This window comes from Pseudorca crassidens, chromosome 3 (genome assembly GCF_039906515.1).
Source record: "Pseudorca crassidens isolate mPseCra1 chromosome 3, mPseCra1.hap1, whole genome shotgun sequence".
NCBI classification, from domain to species: Eukaryota; Metazoa; Chordata; class Mammalia; order Artiodactyla; family Delphinidae; genus Pseudorca; species Pseudorca crassidens.
Genome location: NC_090298.1, coordinates 139,774,732 through 139,797,398, shown reverse-complemented (window position 1 = coordinate 139,797,398; position 22,667 = coordinate 139,774,732). Strand labels below are relative to the sequence as shown.

The 22,667-nt window shown below is 50.6% G+C and overlaps 2 protein-coding genes across 8 annotated transcripts in view; one reads left to right on the top strand and one right to left on the bottom strand.

Moving 5' to 3' along the window:
* The first annotated feature begins 9,782 nt into the window (after window positions 1–9,782).
* On the top strand, window positions 9,783–16,392 carry HNRNPAB (heterogeneous nuclear ribonucleoprotein A/B). 3 transcript variants are annotated; one of them, XM_067732647.1, is made up of 8 exons: window positions 9,783–9,879; window positions 10,123–10,359; window positions 11,097–11,265; window positions 11,990–12,148; window positions 12,323–12,454; window positions 14,570–14,690; window positions 15,363–15,503; window positions 15,787–16,392. In XM_067732647.1, the coding sequence occupies exons 2-8, from the start codon at window positions 10,145–10,147 to the stop codon at window positions 15,855–15,857; spliced, it is 1,008 nt and encodes a 335-aa protein (XP_067588748.1). In that variant the 5' UTR covers window positions 9,783–9,879; window positions 10,123–10,144; the 3' UTR covers window positions 15,858–16,392. The 3 variants fall into 3 exon arrangements, with proteins under 3 accessions (XP_067588748.1, XP_067588747.1, XP_067588750.1); XM_067732646.1 differs by having other exon boundaries at window positions 9,791–10,039; XM_067732649.1 differs by lacking the exon at window positions 15,363–15,503 and having other exon boundaries at window positions 9,792–10,039.
* The window catches only part of PHYKPL (5-phosphohydroxy-L-lysine phospho-lyase), a 25,999-nt gene continuing 19,424 nt past the window's right edge, over window positions 16,093–22,667 (bottom strand). For 3 of the 5 annotated variants that reach the window (XM_067732639.1, XM_067732640.1, XM_067732645.1), the window contains 5 exons: window positions 20,798–20,952; window positions 20,302–20,391; window positions 18,313–18,443; window positions 17,218–17,295; window positions 16,093–16,757 (listed from right to left, as the gene is read on the bottom strand). In XM_067732639.1, coding sequence (XP_067588740.1) covers window positions 17,246–17,295; window positions 18,313–18,443; window positions 20,302–20,391; window positions 20,798–20,952 — 426 coding nt within the window. In that variant the 3' untranslated portion in view covers window positions 16,093–16,757; window positions 17,218–17,245. Of the gene's footprint in view, window positions 16,758–17,217; window positions 17,296–18,312; window positions 18,444–20,301; window positions 20,392–20,797; window positions 20,953–22,667 lie in introns of those variants that run through there. The other 2 variants (XM_067732643.1, XM_067732641.1) reach the window with 2 other exon arrangements.

Here is a 22,667-nt window from a genome sequence, read left to right as displayed (position 1 = left end):
CCGTGCGGGGGTGTCATCTTGGAGGAGACAGAATTTGGTGAGGAAGACGGGAGGCTATTCCAGGCAGAAGGAGGTTTGTGCTGCCAAAGTGATTCAGAAGTCACCAATATGGGGCTCCTGCCAGTGGAGGTAGAGATTGCTGAGGATGCTGGGGGAAGGTGACTGGTGCAGGCGTCACCTGGACGAGGTACTGAGTGAGGTGAGGGGGACTCGGTGGACAGGTGTTGCAGCTGGAGATGTGAAGACTGGAAACTGGAATGAGACTGGAGGACTGGAAACGAGTGAATGAGTGACCAGCTCTATGGTTGGCGCTGGGTTTTCACCCTCTTTACACCCACTTGAGTGCTGACCCGACTTTCAAATGAAGAAAAATGAGGCTCATAAAGGGGAAGTGACTTGTTCTAAACCCCAGAATTGGGACACAGGGGAGCTGGGATTTGAGCTGGCCTTTTGATTCCAAAGCCAAATCTGGAGCTCCTGTATTGGAGTCTAGGGGGCAGGTGAATGGTCTAGAATAGAGCTGGGCAAACTTTCCCTGTACAGGATCAGATAGTAAATATTTCCTGCTGTGTGGGCCAAGAGGCAAAATTTAGAGGGTATTAGGAGATAAGTAAAAATATAAGAAGAGATGAAACATATTTCCATACATCTTTATTGACAGAATTAAAACATTACTTATGGACACTAACTTTTGGGTTTCATAGAATTTGTGTCATGAAATACTATTCTTTTGATTTTTTTTCAATCATTAAAAATATTAAAAAATCACTCTTGGGAATTCCCTGGTGGTCCAGTGGTTAGGAGTCCGAGCTCCCACTGCAGGGGACTAAGATTCCTCACGACTCGTGGTGTGGTGCCCCCCACCCCCCCAAAAAAGTCACTCTTTGTTGAGGAGTCATACAAAATCAGACAGTAGGCCAGCCGAATCTGGGCTGTGGGCCATGGTTTGCCAACCCCTGGTCTAGATCTGTGCTGCCCAGTATAGTGACCATTGGCTCCATGTGGCTACTGAACACTCGAAAGGTATGTAGTCTGGATTGAGATGCACTGCAAGTGTAAAATACACAGTGGATTTAAGGCAATCTAAAAAAACCAGCAAAATATCTCAATAATTTTTAATGTTGATTACATGTTGAAATTATAATATTTTGGATAGATTGGTCTAAATTAAATATTATTAAAATTAATTTCACCTGTTTCTTTTTACCATTTTACTAATTGTCTAATAGTCTTTTAATGTGGCTATTAGAAAATGTTAAATTATCCATGTGTTTGCATTTGTGGCTTGCATGTATTTCTGTTGTACAGTGTTGCTCAAGAAGTGAGACTGGGGACATGGGGTGAGATGGCCCCTCCACTTGTGTTGAGGGAGGTGAGAGGAAGTGCAGCCTGGCATTCAGGAGTGGAGTGTGGGGCCATGTTGGGGACATTGGATTTCATTAAGAAGAGGTGGAAGGGCAGGGTGAGGTGGATATGCAGACCAAGGAGGCTTCTGCAGGACTAGGTTGGAGGTGGTGAGGGGGCTTCAGGGAATAGTGGGGTTGAGCTGTTTGGGGGGCAGCTGTGAGAAGCTGGGGGGCAAGGCAGCTGGCAAGAAGCAAGAGGTTCCTGAGCAGTCAGCCAGGTGAGTGTGGGATGAGGACCCTGCCCTGAGGAGCTTCCAACTCTCAAACCCCCTGGATCAGGAGACAGTATGAACTTATCTTCCATTCTGAGCCTACTTGGTGAAGTGGTTTGGCTAGTTCACTGGCAGAATGTGGAGATAGAATGATAAGATGCAGCATTCACCCCCAAAATCCTTGCTTTTCACAGCTGGAGAGGGCTCGTGGCTAGAGATCATTCCTCTCTCCTCAGCTATGTGGGCCCCCTCTGCCCAGCATTGGGAGTCCTTTCTACTCTCGCCTTGTGCTGGGAACAAACGTGACTGTCAGAACCTTGGCTCCTTGCACTTGGTGTTCATGCCCAGGAGCTGGCTTTGCCTTGCCCTCTGGAAGGAGAAAGGGGTGGGAGGTGCTAAGGAGATGGTACCTGCCTGTGGATTCCTGTTTCTTGGCTCGTAGGAGAAAGGCGGAGTTTCTGTGTTCATATCTGTCATCTCTCATACTCAGCACTTGAGGTGGCAGGATGAAACCCTCAGCATGCCTGTTGTCTCTTGTTTCCCAAGTGCCCGGGGCTTGAGGGAGCGCTAGAGGTGCTGAGAGGACACGGCACATGGAGGCCTGGCTTCTAGGCCTGGTGCCACTGGACATGTTACTCCTTGCTATAGACTGAATGTTTGTGCTCCCCCTGCAAATTCATATGTTGAAATCCTACCCCCGCCACAAGGTGATGGTATTAAGAGGTGGGGCCTTTGGGAGGTGATTAGGTCATGAGGGTAGAACCCTCTTGAATAGGATTAGTGCCCTCATAAAAGAGGCCCCACAGAGCTGCCTTACCCCTTTTGTCAGGTGAGAAGAAGTAAGAGGGAGAAGACAGCCATCTGTGAACCAGGAAGTGGGTTTTGCCAGACACCCAGTCTGCTGATGCCTTCATCTCGTACTTCCTAGTCTCCAGAGCCATGAGAAATAAATTTCTGTTATTTATAAGCCATGTAGTCTATAGTAATTTGTTATAGCAGCTCGAACAGACTAAGGCACTCTCCCTTCTCTGACCTTTGGTTTTCTTCCCTGGTAATGAGGGGTTTGGACTTCATCTTTGAAATGGATCACCTCTTGATCCTTTTCTAGCCATTAGGGACTAAAGTACTAGAAGAAATGGACAAAATAAACTGCGCTGCTAGAGATAGGCATAGGCAGGAAGCGAAGAGGCCGTCACCTGTGGGGGGATGGTTTTCTACTTGAGAGAGGCAGACAGTGCTTCCCTCTGCCTTCCTTGTCAAGCTTGGCATTCGAGGCCTTCCACCTGGTGGTTCTGGTCCAACTTTCCAGCCTTACTGCCCATCCTGCCCCTATGCATGGAGTCAGGGTTGTAACCACACATGTTCCTTAATGTCTCTCATCACCCCCTCCTTTCATGGACCATTGCCATTGCAGTACTCACGGACTTCCTGTTTCCTGTGGATGAATGGAACCCTTTGTCGTGGCATGTAAAGCCCCTGCCCAGCGACACAATCTCAGCTCCTCTCTGTCATGTGGGGCTACTTGCAGTTCTCCAAACAGTCTGTGCTTTCTCAAGAGCTGAGCCTTTGCTCAGTCGGTCTCCTCTGCCCGTACCCACTTCTCTCCCATCCCTGCCTGGAGAACCCCCATTCAGGCTTCAGGGCACAGCCCAAGCGTCTGCTCCTGTGGGAAGCCTTGTCCTTCCTGCCCACTTCCCTAGCTTACTTAGTGTCTCTCCCATGTGTCCCTGTCCTCCTGTACTTCCCTGATACAGCATTCATCTCACCACGTGGAAAAGTAGACTCCACCCCTGGGGCAGGGGCAGGGGTGGCCTCTGATAGTGGTGGCACTTGGTGATGGTCCCTGAAAGGCACGTTGACTAAAGGAAAGCTATCCTCTATAGTCTCCCTTCGCTGTCATTAACATAGAGTTGTTGAAGCCTATTGTGAAAACTAGGCACCCAGTCTGTCCTTGCCTTCCCTGTGCAAGCAGCTCAGCTCGCTTCTCAGAGTCCATGGTAGTAAGGCAAGGCCACCAGAGTTCCAGCCAATGGAAAGTGAGTGAGAGTGACATGTGCCACTTCCAGGCCTGGGCCATCAAGACTCACACCAGCTCCACCCTGTATGTTTCCTTCTGCCAGCTGTGTGCGATGACAAGGCCCGAGGGGCTGGTGGAGCCATGGGAGGGGCCTGGGTCCCTAAACGACCCCATGGAGGAGAGCCACTTCTCTAGCCTGAACACCACCCAGGACTGTTATCTGTAAGAAACAATCTTCCGTGGCTTTTAGATATATTTGGTACACAGTGTAGCCTTCCCTGACTGATATTCCTGTAGTGCAAACCTGAGTGCAGGTGACAGTAATAAAGGCACGTTCAGGCCTAGGTGATGGATTGGATAGGGGAGGAGTGAGGAGAGGGGTGTTAAGGCTGACCCAGTCATGTTCCTGGCCTGCACATGTAGGGTGGTAGAGGCATTCTCTGTGGCCAAGAGCACCGGCAGAGGGTCTGGGCTCAGGGGAATGTAATGTGTTCTCTTTTAGACATGCTGAGATTGAGGTGCCTTGGGGACAGTTCAGGAGAGATGTTGAGGAATAGTGACTCGTGTGGGTTTAGAGTTCAAAAAACAGGTCTGTCCTGAGGGTCATGTTGATGGCAGGCAAAGCCCGAGCTGTTAGTAAATGAGTGAATATATGAATTGTCGTGTAATCAGAAACTGAGGCTCAAAGGGAGAGTTTCCCAGGCCCACCCTGACTTAGTGGCAGTGATAAACCACACACACAGCCCCTCCAGGGCTGCTCTGATGAGCAGGCTGCTGCCTTTCAGCAGGGAGATGGGCATTTCCTGGTTTCATAGGCTCGTCCCCGACCTGGTCAGCAGCAGTGCATCCTGAATCTGTCCCTATCCCAATGCCCCGTGCCCAGCATGCTGTATAAAAGTGAGAATCCAGCCCCAGGGACCTGGGAATCCGAAGTTTTAAAAACTACGCAGGAGATTGTGATATGAAGCCAGGCTGGGCCCCTCTGTATGCCATGTCCACTGAATGCAGCCCTGCAAGCTCCGAGGAGACTGGGAGGTTTAGGTCTGTATGTGAACCACATATTCCAATAAGGTCTGATTCCAGAAGGGTGTCCTAGGCAATTCTGATTGGCCTTTGCTGGGCAGAGGCTGCCTCTGAGACTCAAACTAGGCATGGGTGGCTGTCGCAAGAATGTGACCTTAGCGGGTGTGGGCAGGGCGTTGGCTAGTAGAGCTTCTCCAGATCTTCCACTTCTGTTTTGAGGATTTGATTTGAGACGCGATGGGGAGCTCATCAGCTGAAGGAGTCATCCCTGAGATCTTCTATTGTTACTGTTGTTAGCAGTCCTAGCAGCTGGCATTTATATCTACTACCCGCCTGGTGCTGTGCTAAACTCTTGGCAGACAGTCTGTGAGCCCTGCAGGAGTGCTGAGAGGCAGGTGTTGTCATCCCTGTTTTCAAGAGGAAGAAGCTGAGTTTCATGGAGGCCTAGTTAGGGACTGGCATCCCTAATGCTTTCAGTTGATGATGATGAGTTTAGAGGGCCCAGGAACAAGACATTAGGACCTTGTGAGGGCTGGAGTGAGCTGGACAACACCTGCTCCACCTGCTGGGGGGCAGTGTGACTCAGCTCCCGCTGAGTGTGGACACGTGGGACTGTGGCCCAGTGTGACTTTATCTAAAAAATTTCCAAAGTTACCTGGAAATGTAATGTTTTGTAGAAATATACTTTGTAAATGTTGGCAAATAATTTTTTACGATGTTCAAGACACTGTATAGGCAAGCAAGCACATCTGAAAGTCAGATTCAGCCCACTAGGAACCAGTTTGTCACCTTAATAAAGAGATCTTTTATTCAGTCTGCAGGTATTGGAGTGCCCACTGGAGGTGTCAGGGCAAAGGAGACAGACCTGGTGCAGGATCTCATTGAGCTCTTGGTCAGTGTCAATATTGTGTGATCTGTGCTCTGAGAGGGGCCCTTCCTTGGGGCCTGACAGAACACTTTCTGGAGGAAGCTGAAGTCTGATGGATGTTGGATTAGTCAGCTAGGGCTGCCATAACAAAGCACTACCAGCTGGGGGGCATAACACAATAAAAATTTATTGTCTCTGTTTACTTGATAACAGGGGCAAGGATAAAAATTGTGAGACAGTAAGTGAATAAATAAACTCAGCAGTACTTGTTTTTTTTTTTAGAAGTTACATTTGGTCATACCCAAAAAATTGCAGTATAAGAATTTGAGGTTATATATCAAACCCAGGTAACAGGAAATTGTACTAGCAAGACACCTAAATAAATGTCTGACAAAGCAGAAAAAAAAGAAAAGAAATTTATTATTTTACAGTTCTGGAGGCTAGAAGACCAAAATCAAGGTGTTGGCAGAGCCACACTCCCTCTGAAGGCTGTAGGGGGGAATCTGCTCCATGCCTCTCTCCTAGCTTCTGGTGTTGCTGGTAATCCTTGGTATTCCTTTGTGCTATGGACTGAATGTTTGTGTCCCTCCAAATTCATATATGTTGAAACCCTAATCTGCAGTGTGATTGTAGTTGGAAGTGGGGCCTTTGGGAGGCAGTTAGGTTTAGATGAGGTCATGATGAGGTTTAGATGAGGTCATCATTTAGATGAGGCAGTTAGGTTTAGATGAATGGGGCCCTCATGATGTAATTAGTGCCCTTTTAGGAAGAGACATGAGAGAGCTTGCTTCTCTCTCTGCCCTCTGCCATGTGAAGATACTATAAGAAGATAGCCATCTGCAAACTAGGCAGCAGGTCCTCATCAGACATCTTGATCTTGGACTTCCCAGCCTCTAGAACTGTGAGAAATAAGTTTGTTTTTTAAGGCACCCAGATCATAGTATTTTGTTATAGCAGCCTGAACTGACCAAGGCACTTGGTTTGTAGACTTGTCACTCCAGTCTCTGCCTCTGTTGTCACATGGTGTTTTCCTTGTGCCTTTGTGTCTTCTCTTTTTATAAGGCACCAGTCATATTGGATTAAGGGCCCACCTACTTCAGTCTGATCTCATCTTAACATCTGCAAAGATCCTTGTCCCAAATACGGTCACATGCATGGGTACCACGGGTTGGGAATTGAACAGATCTTTTAGGGGATACAATTCAACCCAAAACAGATAAGTAGAGTAGGCAGGTAAGATTTGGGGAAGAATATTCCAGGTAGAGGGAACAGTAGGTAGAAAGACAGAAGGGTGCAGGTGAGTTCCAGCAAATAAATCAGCACAGCTAGAATGGAGAGCTGGGCCTGAGATGTGACTGGGGTGGCTCGAGCCATGTGGAACGGTCAGGCTTGGCTAGGCTCCAATTAGAGATAAACCCCCAAATCTCAGTGGCTTGACCCAGTACAGGTTCATTTCTTGCTCACATCAAGTCTGATGTGGGCTGAACAGCTCTTCTTTATAATGTAGCTCTGACATGCAGAACACATGGTCTCCAGGGGAAGAGAGGTCTGGGGGAAGCGCCCAGTCTCAACCGCTCAGGCCTGGAAGTGACTCTTCCACTCAAGATGAAGAGAGGTTGGAGGGAGGGGGGCATGGATTTCTGTGAGCCCCATCTGTCCCTCTCACCTGTATTCAGGGTTAAGACTTCATCCTCAGAGTATTGGGAAGCCAGCCACGGTTTTCATGCAGAGTGTGACAAGGTCCAACTTGTGTTTTAGAAAGTTACCTCTAGCTGGAGCCCGTGGAGCTGTGGTGTGGGAAGTGGCCCCCTATGGGAGTCAGCCACAACAATCACAACATATTTGCAGTTAACTCCTGCAATTTCCACCTTGCAGGCTCAGCCAAAATAAGAAGAAAAAGAAAAATTTATGTAATTTAAAAAACTTTCAAAATGCATTTTGTGTCTATCCTCTGTATTCTAGATTGGTGATTGTACACATTCTTACACATATATTGCCTGACAGTCTGAATTCCCAAAGCCATGGGACTTTACTTTGAGGGCCTCTTAAGGGACTTTGGCGGGTAACTGGGCTCCTTGCTGATTTGAGAACCTCATTGTCATAGAAGATGCCCTCAACTCATGTCTGCAACTAGAACCAAATAGCAAGATTCCCTTGTGTCAAAGGGAATTACTGCTGCTTCCAAACAGCATGGTGCCCTGCCTCTGTCAGAAGCACCCTTGCATGCAGTATAAAAGCATTCTGTGCTAAGACTGACCCCTATTTGTCTGCAGTTCTTTACAGTTTATAAAGTATGTTCTAGGCCAGTGCTTTATTTGAGGTTCAAAGTCATTTAATCTCATATGAGATCTAATTTAGACCACGGAACTCAGAAGCTCAGAGCCCCCTTGTCCTAGTCAGGAGTAGTCAGGAGCCCTGGAGACAATGTAGAATTGGAAGTGCTGGCTTTGTGGCCACGATTTCAGCTGTGTGATTTCAGTGTTTTTGTGTATAAACTATGGATAACTGCATAGGAAGGTATTTTGAAGCTCCAAGAAAGCAATGTTGGTGAAAGTATTTTGCAAACTGTTAAGCACCATCCAAATGTTGTTATCCTCAGACTTGACATGTCATTGAAAGCATTTCCCAAATTGTGCTAAAGGAATCCATGTGGACAAGAGCAGGAGATTAAGTGAATGTATGCCGTCATTAGTTATGTCCTGTGGCTACACTTGACCTTGATTGCCTGAATTTTCTTCATGGCTTGGGCAGCTGTGCCCATCATTGCCTGTGACCAAAACCCTGGTCCTTATTTCTGTGGGTGGGCAAGGGCTGGGGTGGAGGTGGGGTGGTGAGTTTGTTAGGGACTTCCCTGCAAGCCTCACCACCAGATTTCAGTGACATGACCAAGGTTTTATGGAGATACGTGAATTCCAGTTTATGGAATCTAACCTGAAAGTGAAATGGTCAGGTGAGCCTTGGGATGAACCAGAGGCATTTGCTCATCTTGGGGTGGGTGCTCAGCTCTAGGGGGTTGATACCTTGGGGAAAATGCAGTGTTGTGTGCCTAAATCTTCAGATTTTTAAAAAATTTTTTTTTCAAAATGTGAAATTGTGACATTTCACATTCTCATGGCAACTCCACTGGCTGGCTGACTTAGGGAGTGAGCCTTGGGCTGGGGCTCTGGGCTTGTTTTCTCATTTATAAATTAATTATGGTACCACCTTCCATAGGATTGTTAGGAGACCAGATGAGAAAATAGAATGCCCAGCCTATCACACCGGGCCTGGCAGCAGGATTCCAGTGGGAGACGTCAGCTACTTGTGTTCTGCTGTTGTTTGGTAATCCCCAGGCTTCAGAGGTTTTAATCCTGGTTCATTTGGGGCTTGTCACCCATATGATTAAAAGGAATCGTGGGATTACGCAGGCCTTTCAAGCTTGGTGGTCAAGTAGATAAATATTAAGGGGTTTTGTATATTAGAAAAAGAGAACTATTCTTCCCTTCCCCCAAAACTTCATGATTTCAAGGAAGTGGTACATTTCTCTTAAAAATAGATTTTAGCAAAAATAAATGAAAGAGTTTAAGTAATCAAAAGTAAAAATTTGATGTCAGTCGTCAACGTGGTGCCAGGCGACCTAAGATTGGGGAACACCGTGGTCCCACCGTTTCTCCCGCCACATCCCGGCGGAGCACCATTGGCAACAGTCACTCGATGAACTCCGCCCCCTCCTCGCTTCTCACCTCCGGGGGAGGCGGCAGAAGTGGCGGGAGCGCATGGCTTTGACGGCACCAAGGTCAAGGGGGAGGGCGGGATCCGTCCCAATTTCTCCGAACCAAGCTGAGGGCCTTGGCGGGCACTGCGCGCCCAATCTCGGAAGGCCAGGCTCTGCACTTCCAGTTGGGGCGACTTCGGTTTCCGAGGCTTCCTTGAGTCCAGTTTCCTCTTTTGGGAAACGGAGTGGCCAAGGCTGCCAATGCTGGATTAGGTCGCACCGGGACGAAGGACTACGGCCTCAGAGGGCGAACGGTCAGTAATAAGCCTCTCCGCCCCTGGGCTCGGGCCGCCGGCCGCTCGGGACAGGGTCATCGGACCACCGGACCCCGCAACCCTCTGCAAGGCCCCGGCTCGCGCGAATTCTAAGAGGAGGACAAAGCCCGCCTGGATTTACCGTGAGCGCGCCGCCGCGGCCAATGGGGAGCCGGCGCGGGGTTGAGTGACCGGCTGGCGAAGCCAATGAGCATGTGGTTTGTTGCGAGGTGGCCTCGGCTCCGGCATTATAAAGAGCGCCACGAGTCGGCATTGTCAGGCGGCAGCACCGCGCGGGCCTGGAGGAGCTTCTGTGTTGGTGGCTTTCGTGCAGCGGCGGCAGCGGTAGCGGCAGCGCAGGCCGAGGGAGGAGGGCGCGAGGTCGCGGCGGCTCCGTCGGTAGACGGGGGAGAGGCCCGGCGGCGCAAGCGTGAGCGCGGCCGAGCCCGCGGTGCCTTCCCGGCGGGTGGGGACGAGCGGGCCCCGCGGCGTCATCGGCGGCGAGGTGAGCGTCCGGGCCCGCGGGTGGCGGGCGGGAACCCGGGCGGGAGCGGCGCCGGCCTGATGCGTCGTGGCTGCTCGTTGCAGGAGCCGCGCGCCACGGCCTAGCATGTCGGAAGCGGGTGAGGAGCAGCCCATGGAGACGACGGGCGCCACCGAGAACGGACACGAGGCCGCCCCCGAAGGCGAGTCGCCGGCCGGGACTGGTGCTGGCACCGGGGTCGCGGCTGGCGCCGGAGGCGGGAGCGTGGCGCCCCAGGCCGGCAACCAGAACGGCGCCGAGGGTGACCAGATAAACGCCAGCAAGAACGAGGAGGACGCGGGGTAGGTGCGGCCGCGGGCCGACGGGGGGCGCCGCCTTTGTTCCGGGGCCGCCTTTTGTTGGCGCCACGCGGCGGGGGGAGGGGCGGGCGGCCGGGGCCTGCTCGCGGCTCGCAGAGCAGCAGCCCCGCGCCGCCGGCTTTCCGTGCGCGCCGGAGTTTGCAGGAGTTTGTTGGGTCGACTTTGGCGCCGCCCCGGTGCCGCTGGCTGGCGCCCGGAAGCGGAGTGTGCTCGGACCCGGGGCCCGGCGGGTCGCGGACTGTCTGAGCTGCGTGGGCGGAGTTGGCGCGCGCCAGGGCCTTCCTCCTCCGCCTCTTTTCCAGGGCGGAGTCACGGCCTGAACTCCGACTCGGCCCCGGAAGCCTTGAGTTCCTTGAGAGCGAGTGCTCGGAGGTGGCAGGGACCGTAGCGTTTTGATACACGGTTGTTAGACAAACTAGTTTCCTTACAGTTGTGAGTGCCCAGGGCCTAGCTCTCCGGCTAGGTTGTGCTTCCTTTTCCCCCACCTCCTTGGGGGTACGGATCACCTGAGGCTTTGTTACGGTCAAGATTGGGTTTGGAAGGGAAGCGGAGATTTGTTAACATTTTCCAGAGGTAGAACCCTGTGGGCCCTAAGGGTAAACCTTTGTTCCGAATGGTGGCTTTATTTACAATCTTTTCAATGAAAGTTTTGCTAGGGCCAGTCCTTCCGAAATGAGTTTTCTAAGGCTTGTTTCCCTGTTCTCACCCCACCATTTCAGAAAAATGTTCGTTGGTGGCCTGAGCTGGGATACCAGCAAAAAGGACCTAAAGGATTATTTTACCAAATTTGGAGAGGTCGTTGACTGTACAATAAAAATGGATCCCAACACTGGCCGATCAAGAGGGTTTGGGTTTATCCTCTTCAAAGATGCAGCTAGCGTGGAGAAGGTAAGCTGGGTACTTTATAATCAGAAGTCTGTGTATTTTATGAGGATACTATTCTTAGACCATGATTGGCTTATGTGTTTTGCACATGGTTGGGTGCTTTGGGAAAAGCAGAGAGGTTGGGAACTCCTGCTCTCCTTTTTGAATGGATTAAAAGTAGAGATTAAATGGAGGAGTGAGTGGGCAGGAGTGGTCCAGGAAGATTATGGTTGACCGTTTATTATCTTGTGCCTATTCTGGACCCTGCTGAAGCAGACATTTCATTGAGAGGACTAGAAGAGAGTCCAGGGTTGCTAGGAGATAAACATTATTTTACTCATTTTGTAGAAAACAAACCTAAGGCTCAGAAGGTTAAGTAGAAGAGATCACATAGCTAGTAAGGGGTGGAGTGTGAGGATTCCAGCCCTCACAGCCTAGCTCTAGCCTGTGCTTTTAATTATTGCTTTACTTCCGGAGGAGATAGGCCTTAAATTGGGGCTGCCTGGGCAGGAAGAGGGGTGCACGGCATGGGCAAAGACTGGTGGGGGGGGTTGCGGATAGATTTATAGGTGTTTAGGTAAACCAAGTGAAGTTTGGAGATAGGGTTGGGAAGTCAGATTGGGGGTAGAGTTTGAAGGAGGTGAAGCACATTTTGTGTGCCTGTGTTGGAGTCTTGTGGTTCAAAGAGAAGGTTTTTGTTCAGGGTCATGCTGCTGAGTTAGAACCCAGCTCCCTTCTGTTGGAACAGGTTCTAGACCAGAAGGAGCACAGGCTGGATGGCCGTGTCATTGACCCCAAAAAAGCCATGGCCATGAAGAAAGACCCAGTAAAGAAAATTTTTGTGGGGGGTCTGAATCCTGAAGCCACTGAGGAGAAGATCAGGGAGTACTTCGGCGAGTTTGGGGAGGTGAGTGTGTGGCCCCCGGAGTGGTCTGCCAGCTGCACCGAGGTTGCCTTCTTCTTGGTCCTTGGCACCTTGGCTGGCTGGAGCTCTTTTTCACTCTGGTGTTCGTGGACGTTTTCTCCTGTGAGTTCCTTATAGGCTCTGCGGTAGGGTCCTGAGCTTTGCTTACGTTTGCAGATTGAAGCCATTGAGCTTCCAATGGATCCAAAGTCGAACAAAAGACGAGGCTTTGTTTTCATCACCTTTAAAGAAGAAGAACCTGTGAAGAAAGTTCTGGAGAAAAAGTTCCACACCATCAGTGGAAGTAAGGTAAGGTGTCCCCAGCTGTGTGTGCTTGGCATTCTGCTGGAGAGCTGGCCTTTGCAGGCGTGGATTAGGCATTGGGTTACCTCCAAGAGTTCTCCAGGGTATACGTTACTGTTTTCTGCACTGTTTGCTGTCCTCATAGGGGAGGGGCAGGTTGTCCTGTCTTTCACGGAGCTCCTAGGCTGGTAGGACAGGATATGAGGGAGGCAGGAGAATACTGGAGGACGGGAGGCTTATATGGGATAGAGTGTGTGCTGAGTAGCCTCTTCAGATCCTGACTTAAAGGTAGAGGTCGTGGTGTTTGGGATGTAGAGTGCAAAGTGTGTAAGTCCTACAGTTAAGGTCTCAGAAGATTCTAAAATTGCCATTTACTGTTTTCTGTGGAGAAGTCTTACCTGCTTTGGACGTTGTTGTAGAGCTTTTATCTTTACCTCCTGCCACAACCAAATCTGTTTTATCTCCATCCCCTTTGGTTACTGGTTAAATTAAGCCCCACCCCAAAGATCCTTTCCAGAGAGCTCCCAGGGTCCTGGCCACCTTAAATCTAGAGTCAGTTTTGACTTCAAATAAGCGAGAGTCCTGTTCAGTGAGGGGCAACTCTTCCCTCTGAACTCTGGACAGGAGAGAGGGTAGGTAGTTCATGCTCCCTGTGTTCTCCAGTGGCCGAGGCAGTGGGAGTTGAGGGTGTGGCCCACTGGCAAGGTGTGGCAGGCTCTGCCTGAGCAGGAGTGGCAGCCAGATAAGGTGGGACACATAGGGTGGGGCTCCTGGAAGCCTCAATCCTGGCTGGGAATTTTTGGAAAGATTGGATTTGGGATTGGGCCCCTAAATTTTATGTAAAATGAGATGGGATCATAGGGGCTGTTGGGTGAGACCTCATCCATTAATGGTTACCCCAGTGGACAGTGACATGGAAAGAGATCTTTATCTCTGTGCCATGATGTGAAATGGGCATGAAGAGCCTATTAGGGCACCATTAGTCAAACTGCTAGTGGTTGATCTTGAAATAAGTGTTATTTAGCAGGTTGTATTCAGTATTTTTAACTTAGTAGGATAGAAAACATGAGATTGCATCACTTGATAATTTGCTGATTTTTTGAGTATGCTTGTATGGGGACATCTTGCGTAAAATGGTTTGTTTGTTTTTTTTTTTTTTTTTTTTGCGGTTCGCGGGCCTCTCACTGTTGTGGCCTCTCCCGTTGCGGAGCACAGGCTCTGGACGCGCAGGCTCAGTGGGCATGGCTCATGGTCCCAGCCGCTCCGCAGCATGTGGGATCTTCCCGGGCCGGGGCACGAACCCGTGTCCCCTGCATCGGCAGGCGGACTCTCAACCACTGCGCCACCAGGGAAGCCCCCTAAAATGTTTTTTTAATTGGTCTTAATGGAGAGGGTTATGTGTCAGTGGACTTTCTTTTAAAAATATACTTAAAGCAGGAGCACTTGAAGGTCCATGACCCTCATGAGAGTTTTGAGCAAAAAGGAAATTGACTCTCTGGGCCCTAAGAAGACACAGATATCTGGCCCATCCCAACAGCCCACCAGTGGTTGGAGGAGAAAGGGGGAGCAGTATGGCCTTAGGGAAGGCTGCCTTGAGCTTCAGTGGCTTTCTTTATAAGATGGAGGTCAGGTTTGCCACCTCAATAGTGTATTTGAGTGGAATGCTTTTATTTCTTCTGGGGGGGAGAAAAGAACCTTTTTTCTCTAAGATCCCTTACCTGGGAAGCCTTCTCTGACTCCCTTGCCCAAGGTGGCACCAGATTGACACCTGGTGTGGTGTCTTGCTACACTGGACTGGCATTGGTCCAGCTGTCCTTCTCCCACTTGTTAGAGCACCCAAGGGTGACCATCAGTGGACCTATCCCATTGGGTGTATCCCATTGTTTCAAGCACTCTGGGGAAAGGCTTGAGCCAAAAAAGCCCATTGTGTGAGTTTTTCGGTCTGTCTAGATTTTAGTTGTGATTCTGAGCTAGTCCAAATGTGGTTTCCCACCCCAGCATGTGTTCTTGAGCAGATAGAGAAGATCTGCCTCCTGAACGTTTGTCAGCGAAGGCCTTCGTGCACAGTCCCTGCCCAGGGCTTGTTCCACTGGCATGACCCACTGTTCTCTTGGCTTTCAGTGTGAAATCAAGGTGGCTCAGCCCAAAGAGGTTTATCAACAGCAGCAGTATGGCTCTGGGGGCCGTGGGAATCGCAACCGAGGGAACCGAGGCAGCAGTGGTGGCGGCGGAAGTGGAGGAGGTGAGTGGAACCCAGATGAAGATGAGTCCTGTTTCCCTGCCTGCATGGAGCTTCTGTGCCTGTTTTGGGGGCTCTCTTGGCCTCTGGTGCTTGGTGCAGCAGGGTGGGCAGAATCAGGAATGGTTTTCCTGGGTTGAGGCTATGCTGCTGCTGCTGCTGCTTGGAGTAGAAGAGCCCATTTTTCTCATGTGGTCTGGGGCCCCAGGGCAGAGGGGGCATCTGCATCAAGACGGGGTGTACTTGGCTCTGTGGCTGTCCTGAGTCTTGGTACACCCATGGGTGGGTGGGCTGAAGGGTAGGGCAAGGCTGTGCCAGGCGCTTAACCTCCTTCCGTCCCAGGCCCCTCTGACTCCAAAGCCTGAACTCCATCCTTTTTAAGGCCAAGCTGCCAGGGAGGGTGGGGGTGAGCAGAGGGTGATTTGAATGAGAGTGAGCTGCCTCGGTTGCCCCAGTGAAGTTAGTTTTCCATCCTGGCCTGGCCTTCTTGCCCCCAGCTTGGGTCTCAGGTACAGGGCTGGGCCCAGGGCCCTCCCTCTACACCAGGACAGCAGCCCCTTGGCTTTTCTGAGTTGCCATAGTAACCTCGCCACCCAAAGGGCAGGATTTCCTCCATCCTAGCTCCTGCGTGTGCTAAATGGTCCATGGGCCCCTGTGCCCTGCTCCCCCCCACAGGTCAGAGTCAGAGTTGGAATCAGGGCTACGGCAGCTACTGGAACCAGGGCTACGGCTACCAGCAGGGCTACGGGCCCGGCTATGGCGGCTACGACTACTCGCCTTATGGTTATTACGGCTACGGCCCCGGCTACGACTACAGTAAGTAGGAGAGAGGGAGGCCCCCATCCACTCACCCACCCTGGGAGGCAGGACAGACAGTGCAGGGGCCACTGGCAGCAGGGGCTTTGGAGTCGGACAGGCTGGGCTTTGTGGCCTGGCTTGCTCACTGGAGCTACCCGATTTTGAGCTTTTGGGGCTCAGGAAGGTGGGGAAGATGTCCTATCAGAGTTGTTGGCTCTGGTGAGGATGCATATCAAGCGCCTGGCACAGGAGTAAATGCTCAGTAAGTTGTAGCTGCTCTCATTGTTGTTCTTGTCCCTAGGTCAGGGTAGTACAAATTACGGGAAGAGCCAGCGACGCGGTGGCCATCAGAATAACTACAAGCCATACTGAGGCTTTGGCAGGAGTGTCCGACTGACCGCACACGCTTTGTTTGGATATCGAGTGAACACAATTATGTACCAAATTTAACTTGGCAAACTTTCTATGGGCTGTCCCATGTGCGTCTTATTTAAAATTTCCCCCCTGGAAATCACTCTCCTGTTTAATATATCCAGAGCTCTAGTTGTTTTAGGCAGCGTGTGGTGTCGAGGCCAGAGCGGCATTATGGGCTCATTTTTATTACCCGGTTACCCGGAGCCAGATTGGAGGGTCTGCTTCCTGCGGCCGCTCTGCAGCCTGGACCTGTGGACCCTGGTTGTAAAGAGTAAATTGTATCTTAGGAAAACAGTGTCACCTTTTTTCACCTTTAATTTTATATTATTTGTGTCATACATTTCCTATAATGGAAGTGTTAATTTTACTGTACTTTTTGGTACCTTTCGGGAATCTAATGTATTGTAAGGTATTTTACACGTGTCCTGATTTTGCCACGACCTGGATATTGAAGCTATCCAAGCTTTTGAAATAAAAATTTAAAAACCCCCAAGCCTGGGTGAGTGTGGGATATACTGTGAAGGGGGGGGGGACAGGTGCTCCAGAGCTCCAGTATCCTCCAAGACCACCTAACCTGCATCCTGTCAGGCATAAGCACACACTCTCCACATCTTTGGTTAGTTTCCTTTAATGACTTGGCCCTGCCTAGGACTTGTGCCCCTTTAAAGAAAGTGGAGTGGCTCAGATATTTGGGGCAGCTGTTCAGGGGGGTGAAAACAGTACAGTGAGGGTTACCACCCTCAGTGGGGACACTGCCCCAGTGTCCCCAGGGCAGTTCGAGTCTGGAGCACCTTGGAACACCTGTCTTGACTTGCCATTGGAAATGGGATTCTCTCTCCCAGCAAAGACAGTGTGAACCTAAAGATAAGAGCAGACACACAAAGGGCCAGCTGGATCTGGGCAAGATGGTGCCCCTCCTGGTTGTAACGGCCCCCTGTGGCAGGGCCTATCTGTTGGCCTGATTGGAGCACCCCAAGTCTAGTGGCTGAGGCCTAAGATAGCTAGTTGTAAGACACAGCACTTGGCTGGGGGCTGCAGGTGGATAAAGCCTGCCAGAAGCTCTCCCGTAGAGGAACCCGCTGGAGAAGGGAGGAAATAGCTATATTCTTTGCTCAGCCATCAAATGCAAACTTAAGTACTTTGGAGATTTTTCAGAGATGGGGGATGGGGAGAGCCCAAGGCAGCCAGAGCCTCCCAGTATTAAAACTAACCTGTGGGAAGGGGACATCACTTGGAACAAGAATGTTGAAGGAGCTACTAAATAGGTGGTAAGGAACCCAGTTCTGGTTCTCTAGGAACAAGAAGTAAGGCCACTTACCTAGAGGACACCCCTCAGCAGAGCTGCCTCAGGGCTGGAGCCTCAGTGTCTCGCAACTTCTCACTTTCTCTTCCATGTCTGAAAAAGATGGTCAACCTTTCTCCTCTGCTAAAGACTTCTGCCTTCAGTGTCCAGGCTTCTTGGGTGGCAGTGTGGAGACTGGGCCCACTGGCCTGTCCAAGCCCATGTCCCACCCTTTACCCATGTGTACAGGCCACCACAGGGTCAGCAACAATTTCCCAAGAGGACAAAACCAGCCCTCAGATTTTCTGAGGCTTCCAGGCTCAACTGAAGTCCCTTCTATACAGTAACTCCAAGCCAATTCTGTGCCCAGTCAGCTTTTCCTCCGCAGGCTTCCCGAAAATACATTCCCTTCCCCCAGCAGGTTCCGTACCACCTCCAGTTGTGTCTAGTAGGGACTGACCTCAGCTCTAGAGACCTTGTGACCACAGTGAAATAGCCTGGGGGTGGGGTGGGGGTGGTTGTAGCTGGGCTGCTCTGATCTCTATCAGGAAGATAGCATTTTGCCTATTTTGGGGTCCCCCACTGAGCTCTGTACATGCAACATCACCTCAGTGCATCGATGTGTCCAATTTGGTAATTATAGATTTCCTTGTAAGTGGATTTAGAGAAGAGTTTGATTTTCCTAAATGATAAGGAACGTGCAGAGGGATTTCATTTTGTGTTGAATCAGTCCAGGGTGCAAATCTCATTTCAGCCACTTAGCAGCTGAAGAAAGCAAAGCTACTGCCACCTACATCTCAGGGAGGCTTTAAGGACACAATGGAACCTCCCACTAGTTCCGATAGTTGGGCTTAAAAGCCCAGCCCTGCTTCCCTTGTCCTGCATGCCACACTGGTGCCTGCCCAGGCAGGATGGGTGGTGGCTCATTTCCCATCTACCCAGGGCTCAGATTTTGGGGGACACAGGCAGGAATAGGGGAGGCCTTCACTTCAGCTCCCTACTCCCTGCACTGTTCAGAGGACACCTGGCTCAGCTGTTGCACCCCTGTCCCTGGGCATGCTGGGAGGTCCTAGCTCCAGGCTGGGTTGTAGAGACACAGTTATCAGCTGCCCCTTGGGTCTCCAGGCTCACCTGTCAGGATGGCATCCAGCTTTGCTACCACGTGTCGTGCGTTGTCCAAGCTGAAACACATCGGGGGCTTGAACTTCAGGACATTCCTTCCGGGGCCGTCGGTGCTCAACAAAATGTAGTTTTCTTTCAGCCTGCAAGGATAGGACACAGCAGGGCCTGCTGCCCACCAGCCAAGGGCACTTCACATGGGCCTTTCAGACCTTCCTCAGCCTGGCTTTGGCCTCGTGGGCGTGACCCCAGCCACACTGCCCTCAGAACCTTCCATAGGCCAGTTCCCACCAGGATACAGCACTGGCCACCCCCTGCCAAACTCCTGCCCAACTTTATGGCCCAGCATCAGAGGCCCCTGTCTGGGGTGCCCTACATCTGGCCCTGAGCCTGCTGCCTGCACCCCCCCACCCCACCCCCAAGCAGGGGTCTTGCTTCATCCCTCCCTGGAGCCCCAGTTGAAGCCGAGATTGGCCACGGGGCTACAATGTGGACAGCAAGAGTCCTTGCATTTTTCATTTTAACATGGTTTATGTGACATTGTATGGTTTACTTTTTACATGGAAAGTGTCCAACATTCACAAAGAGTAGTACAGTGAACCCATGGAGCCCTCACCTAGCTTCTAACTTCCCTGCCAACCCTTTCTCTACTCTGCCCCCAGGTTATGTTGTAACCCCAGACAGGACTATCCAGTTTTAATTTCCAGTTGTTTTTGGAAGTTATTTAACATCATCATTGGTATCTAATAATTGTTTTTAATATTCCACATTTACACTTTTAACCTAGGAAGGTATTTTGGCCTCTGAGAGAAGGGGTCTGATGTGACTGTATTTACACTCTCTCTGACCCCCCACTCTCATTCTTTTTTATTTATTCCTTTTATGTAAGTCTTGTCAGGAGCAGGGTGTCCTCAGCCTGCCTCTGGCTCCTTTCTCGCATCCCAGTCTTCCTGGCACTGACAGCATCTGTGCTAGAAAGATCAGGTTCTGGACTTTAAATCCAGCTCTGCCTTTAGCAGGGTGACTGCCACTGAAACACCGTTCCACCTGGTTACTGTTTCTTCACTGAACTGGAGAAACCACAGGGGTGGTTGTAAGGTGGAGGAGGTCAGGCTTGGCTGAGGATCTGACTCTCTCCTTCCCACAGACCATCCTGAATTTCTGAGTCTTGAGGCTCCCTGGGGGAAAGGGTGGGTGAGCTGGTGGATGTGCCCAACCAGCACAGAGAAGGCAGGGGCTGGGCAGCCACGCAGGAGGGGTCAGCTTCAAAAAACGTGTGGGGAGAACGATTTTTACATCAATACTGTTTACGTGAATTCGAAACAGAATGACACACATTTCACAACTTGAATAAGGACACGCATCAAACACTAGATGGGTTTTCCAAGGTGGGGGAAGGAGGTAGGAGTGAGGAATGGAAATAAAAAGGAAGTAACGAAACAAGAAGGGAAAGGGTCCTGCGGCTTGGGTCCTGCCTGGGGTTCAAGTGAAAGAACATGGGAACCAGAACTGGGAGCGAGGGCTCCTGAGTCCTGAGATGCTGAGTCATCCAGACACTCCCCACCCAGACAAGGAACAGGAGTCCTATTTGAAAACCCTCTAGGAATGGAGAGTCTGGTTCTGCCACAGCCTCAGGTATGGCTCTGGAGAAGCTGCTTCCCTCGGGCAGCCTGGGGCTATGAAATGCAGCGTTGGGGCTGCCTGGGTCTGAGAGCTTCTGCAGCTTTGGCATTTTTGGCATAAGTGTCTGCTCAGGCTGGGAACGGACCGCACCCATCTGAAGCCTTTGCTGCCAGGCACTGGGTACAGAGCTGATGGGGCCGCTTCCTCTGTCCGCAGAGCCCAGTCAAAGGGGTGCACAGATTGGCAGCCCTCTAACCCAGAGGCTAAAAGCCACCTCCTTCAGTCAACCCTGTGTGGGCCCAGCGTGCCTGGGAGAGGCAAGAGGGGAGCTCTTTCCCAGTCAGGGCCGTAGAAACAAGTTGTTTCAAGAAAAAATACCTGGACACCACATAGTCAGCCTCTTCGGTTGCTGGCATCCTTGTGGCCTCATCTTTGATCAGATCCACACCAATGAAGAGCCCAACGCCCCTGGAGCAGAAGGTGACATCTCAGGAGGCCAGGCCTGAGGGACCATAGTCCTTGCTCTCACCCTCTGCCTGGGCCTCAGCCAAGCCCCTGTCAGAAAGCCCACCAGGGCTTGCACCTCTGCCTCCTGGGGAGGCTGAGAGCTGTAGGAATCCTTGGAGGGTGCTAAAACAGTTCCAGGAAGTAACTGTGATGGTGAGGGGCCCTCAATGTGGCTAGAGGAAAGTTTGATCCTGGCTTCACCCCCCTCCTCCCTCCAGAGGTGCCATCTTGGGCAGTAGCACCTGTAGGTGCTTCAGTTCCTCTGCAGAGTGGAGATAAAAGTTCCCACCATCCCAGGTAGTGATGAAGTGAATGAAGGAACCACACCAGGCCCCTGGGAGGTGGTGACTGCTACCCTGAGCCTCACCTGATGTCCCCAAGGATGGGATGTTTGGCTTTCTGCTGTCCAAGGAGCTCCATCAGGAGGCTGCCCACAGAGGCAGCATGAGCCTGCAGCTGCTCCTTTTCCAAGACATCCAGGACGGCCAGCCCAACAGCGCAGGACACTGGGCTGCCCCCAAACTGAGCCAGGCGACAAAGAGCATGTCAGATGCTCAGCAGAGTGGGCCATGCCTCAGGGACTGTGAAGAGCAGCAGAACTGCCACACACAGTGCAAAGGCAGTGATGAGCACAGGCCTGAACCCCTCAGGGCTCAGCATGCTGGGCAGTAAATGGGGTTCTTCTGAGTCCCCCATGGGTTGTCCCATCTTTCCAGGTGCTAATGTGACTGTAATCCAGGCCAAGTAATAGGATCCCCAAGAACATGCAAAAATCAGAGGAGAGGATGTACTAGGCATTCCCACACAGCTGTTTTTTGTCAAAAGGCTTCAGGGCCCCATCTCATGGACTGGACCCAGACCCACTGCATTGCACTGCCCATCACCTCTTTCAAGGAGGGTCAAGAGCAGCATGCCAGAGCCACACCCAGGAAAAGTCACTCTGTGGTTCCAGCTCACAGCTCTGCTGGCTGAGCCCAAGGCAGATTTTAGGGTGCAGACCACAAGCTGCCTGTGAGCCAAATGCGGCCTGAGGATTCATTGTGTTTGGCTTGTGTGGCATAATTAAAAGTTTTGAATTAGGTGCTAATGTCTTAAGAAGAGACTTAACACAAAAATATGTTTGACTTAAAACAAACCTAGCCTATCTGGCTACATTGGCACTACCTGTCCCCTTCAGGCACCCTGAGTGCTTTGACTCACTTCCTCCACCTGGCCCTGCAGGTGTCTGAGGACCTGCACTGCAGAAAGTCAGAAGGAAGGGGTCTCCTGCAGACCATCTTTTTTTTTTTTTAAACTATATCTTAAAAAAACCACAAAACTTTATTGAGGTATAGTTTACATACAATAAACTGCATATATTTAAAATGTATGTAGTTCAGTGTGACTTGACAAATGTATCTACCTGTGGAACCTCCACTACCATGAAAATACAAAACATTTCCAGCATTCCCCAAAGTTCCTTGTGCTCCCATCCACTACTGGCCCAGGCAACCACTGACTCTGTCACTATAGTTTTGCCTTTTCTGGAATGTCATGTGAATGGAATCACAAAATATGTAACCTTTTGTGCCTGGCTTCTGCTCAACATGTTTTTAAAATTCATCTATAATGTTGTGTGTATTGGTCGTTTGTTCATTTTATGGCTGCATAGTATTCCATTATATGGACACACTACAATTTGTTTATCCAAATTCCTGTTGATAGACCTTGGGGCTTATTTTGATTTTGGGCTATTTACGAATAAAACTGTTATAAACATTTATAACAAGTCTTTTTGTTAACATACGTTCTCATTTCTCTTGGGTAAATACCTAGGAGTGGAACTGCTGGACGGCTTGATAAATATATATTTAACTATATAAAAAAGTGAAACTGTTTTCCAAAGTCGTACCATATTACATTCCCACCATTAGTCTATGAAATCCCAGTAGCTCCACATCCTCAAAAACATTTGGAATTGTTGCATTTTTTTTCTTTTTTGTGGTATGTGGGCCTCTCACTGTTGTGGCCTCTCCCGTTGCGGAGCACAGGCTCAGCGGCCATGGCTCACGGGCCCAGCTGCTCTGCGGCATGTGGAATCTTCCCGGACCGGGGCACGAACCCGTGTCCCCTGCATCGGCAGGCGGACTCTCGACTACTGCGCCACCAGGGAAGCCCTGTTGCAGCTTTTAATTGCAGCCATTCTAATGGGTATGCAGTGGTATCCTGTAGACCATCTTGAAAATTTGCTTGCAGAA

Bases quoted from the DNA above. Each gene is read 5' to 3' on its own strand.
- HNRNPAB (XM_067732647.1), top strand. From the start codon at position 10,145: ATGTCGGAAGCGGGTGAGGAGCAGCCCATGGAGACGACGGGCGCCACC. The intron at 11,266-11,989 runs GTAAGCTGGGTA...CTGTTGGAACAG, and splicing joins ATGCAGCTAGCGTGGAGAAG to GTTCTAGACCAGAAGGAGCA. The intron at 15,504-15,786 runs GTAAGTAGGAGA...TCTTGTCCCTAG, and splicing joins CGGCCCCGGCTACGACTACA to GTCAGGGTAGTACAAATTAC.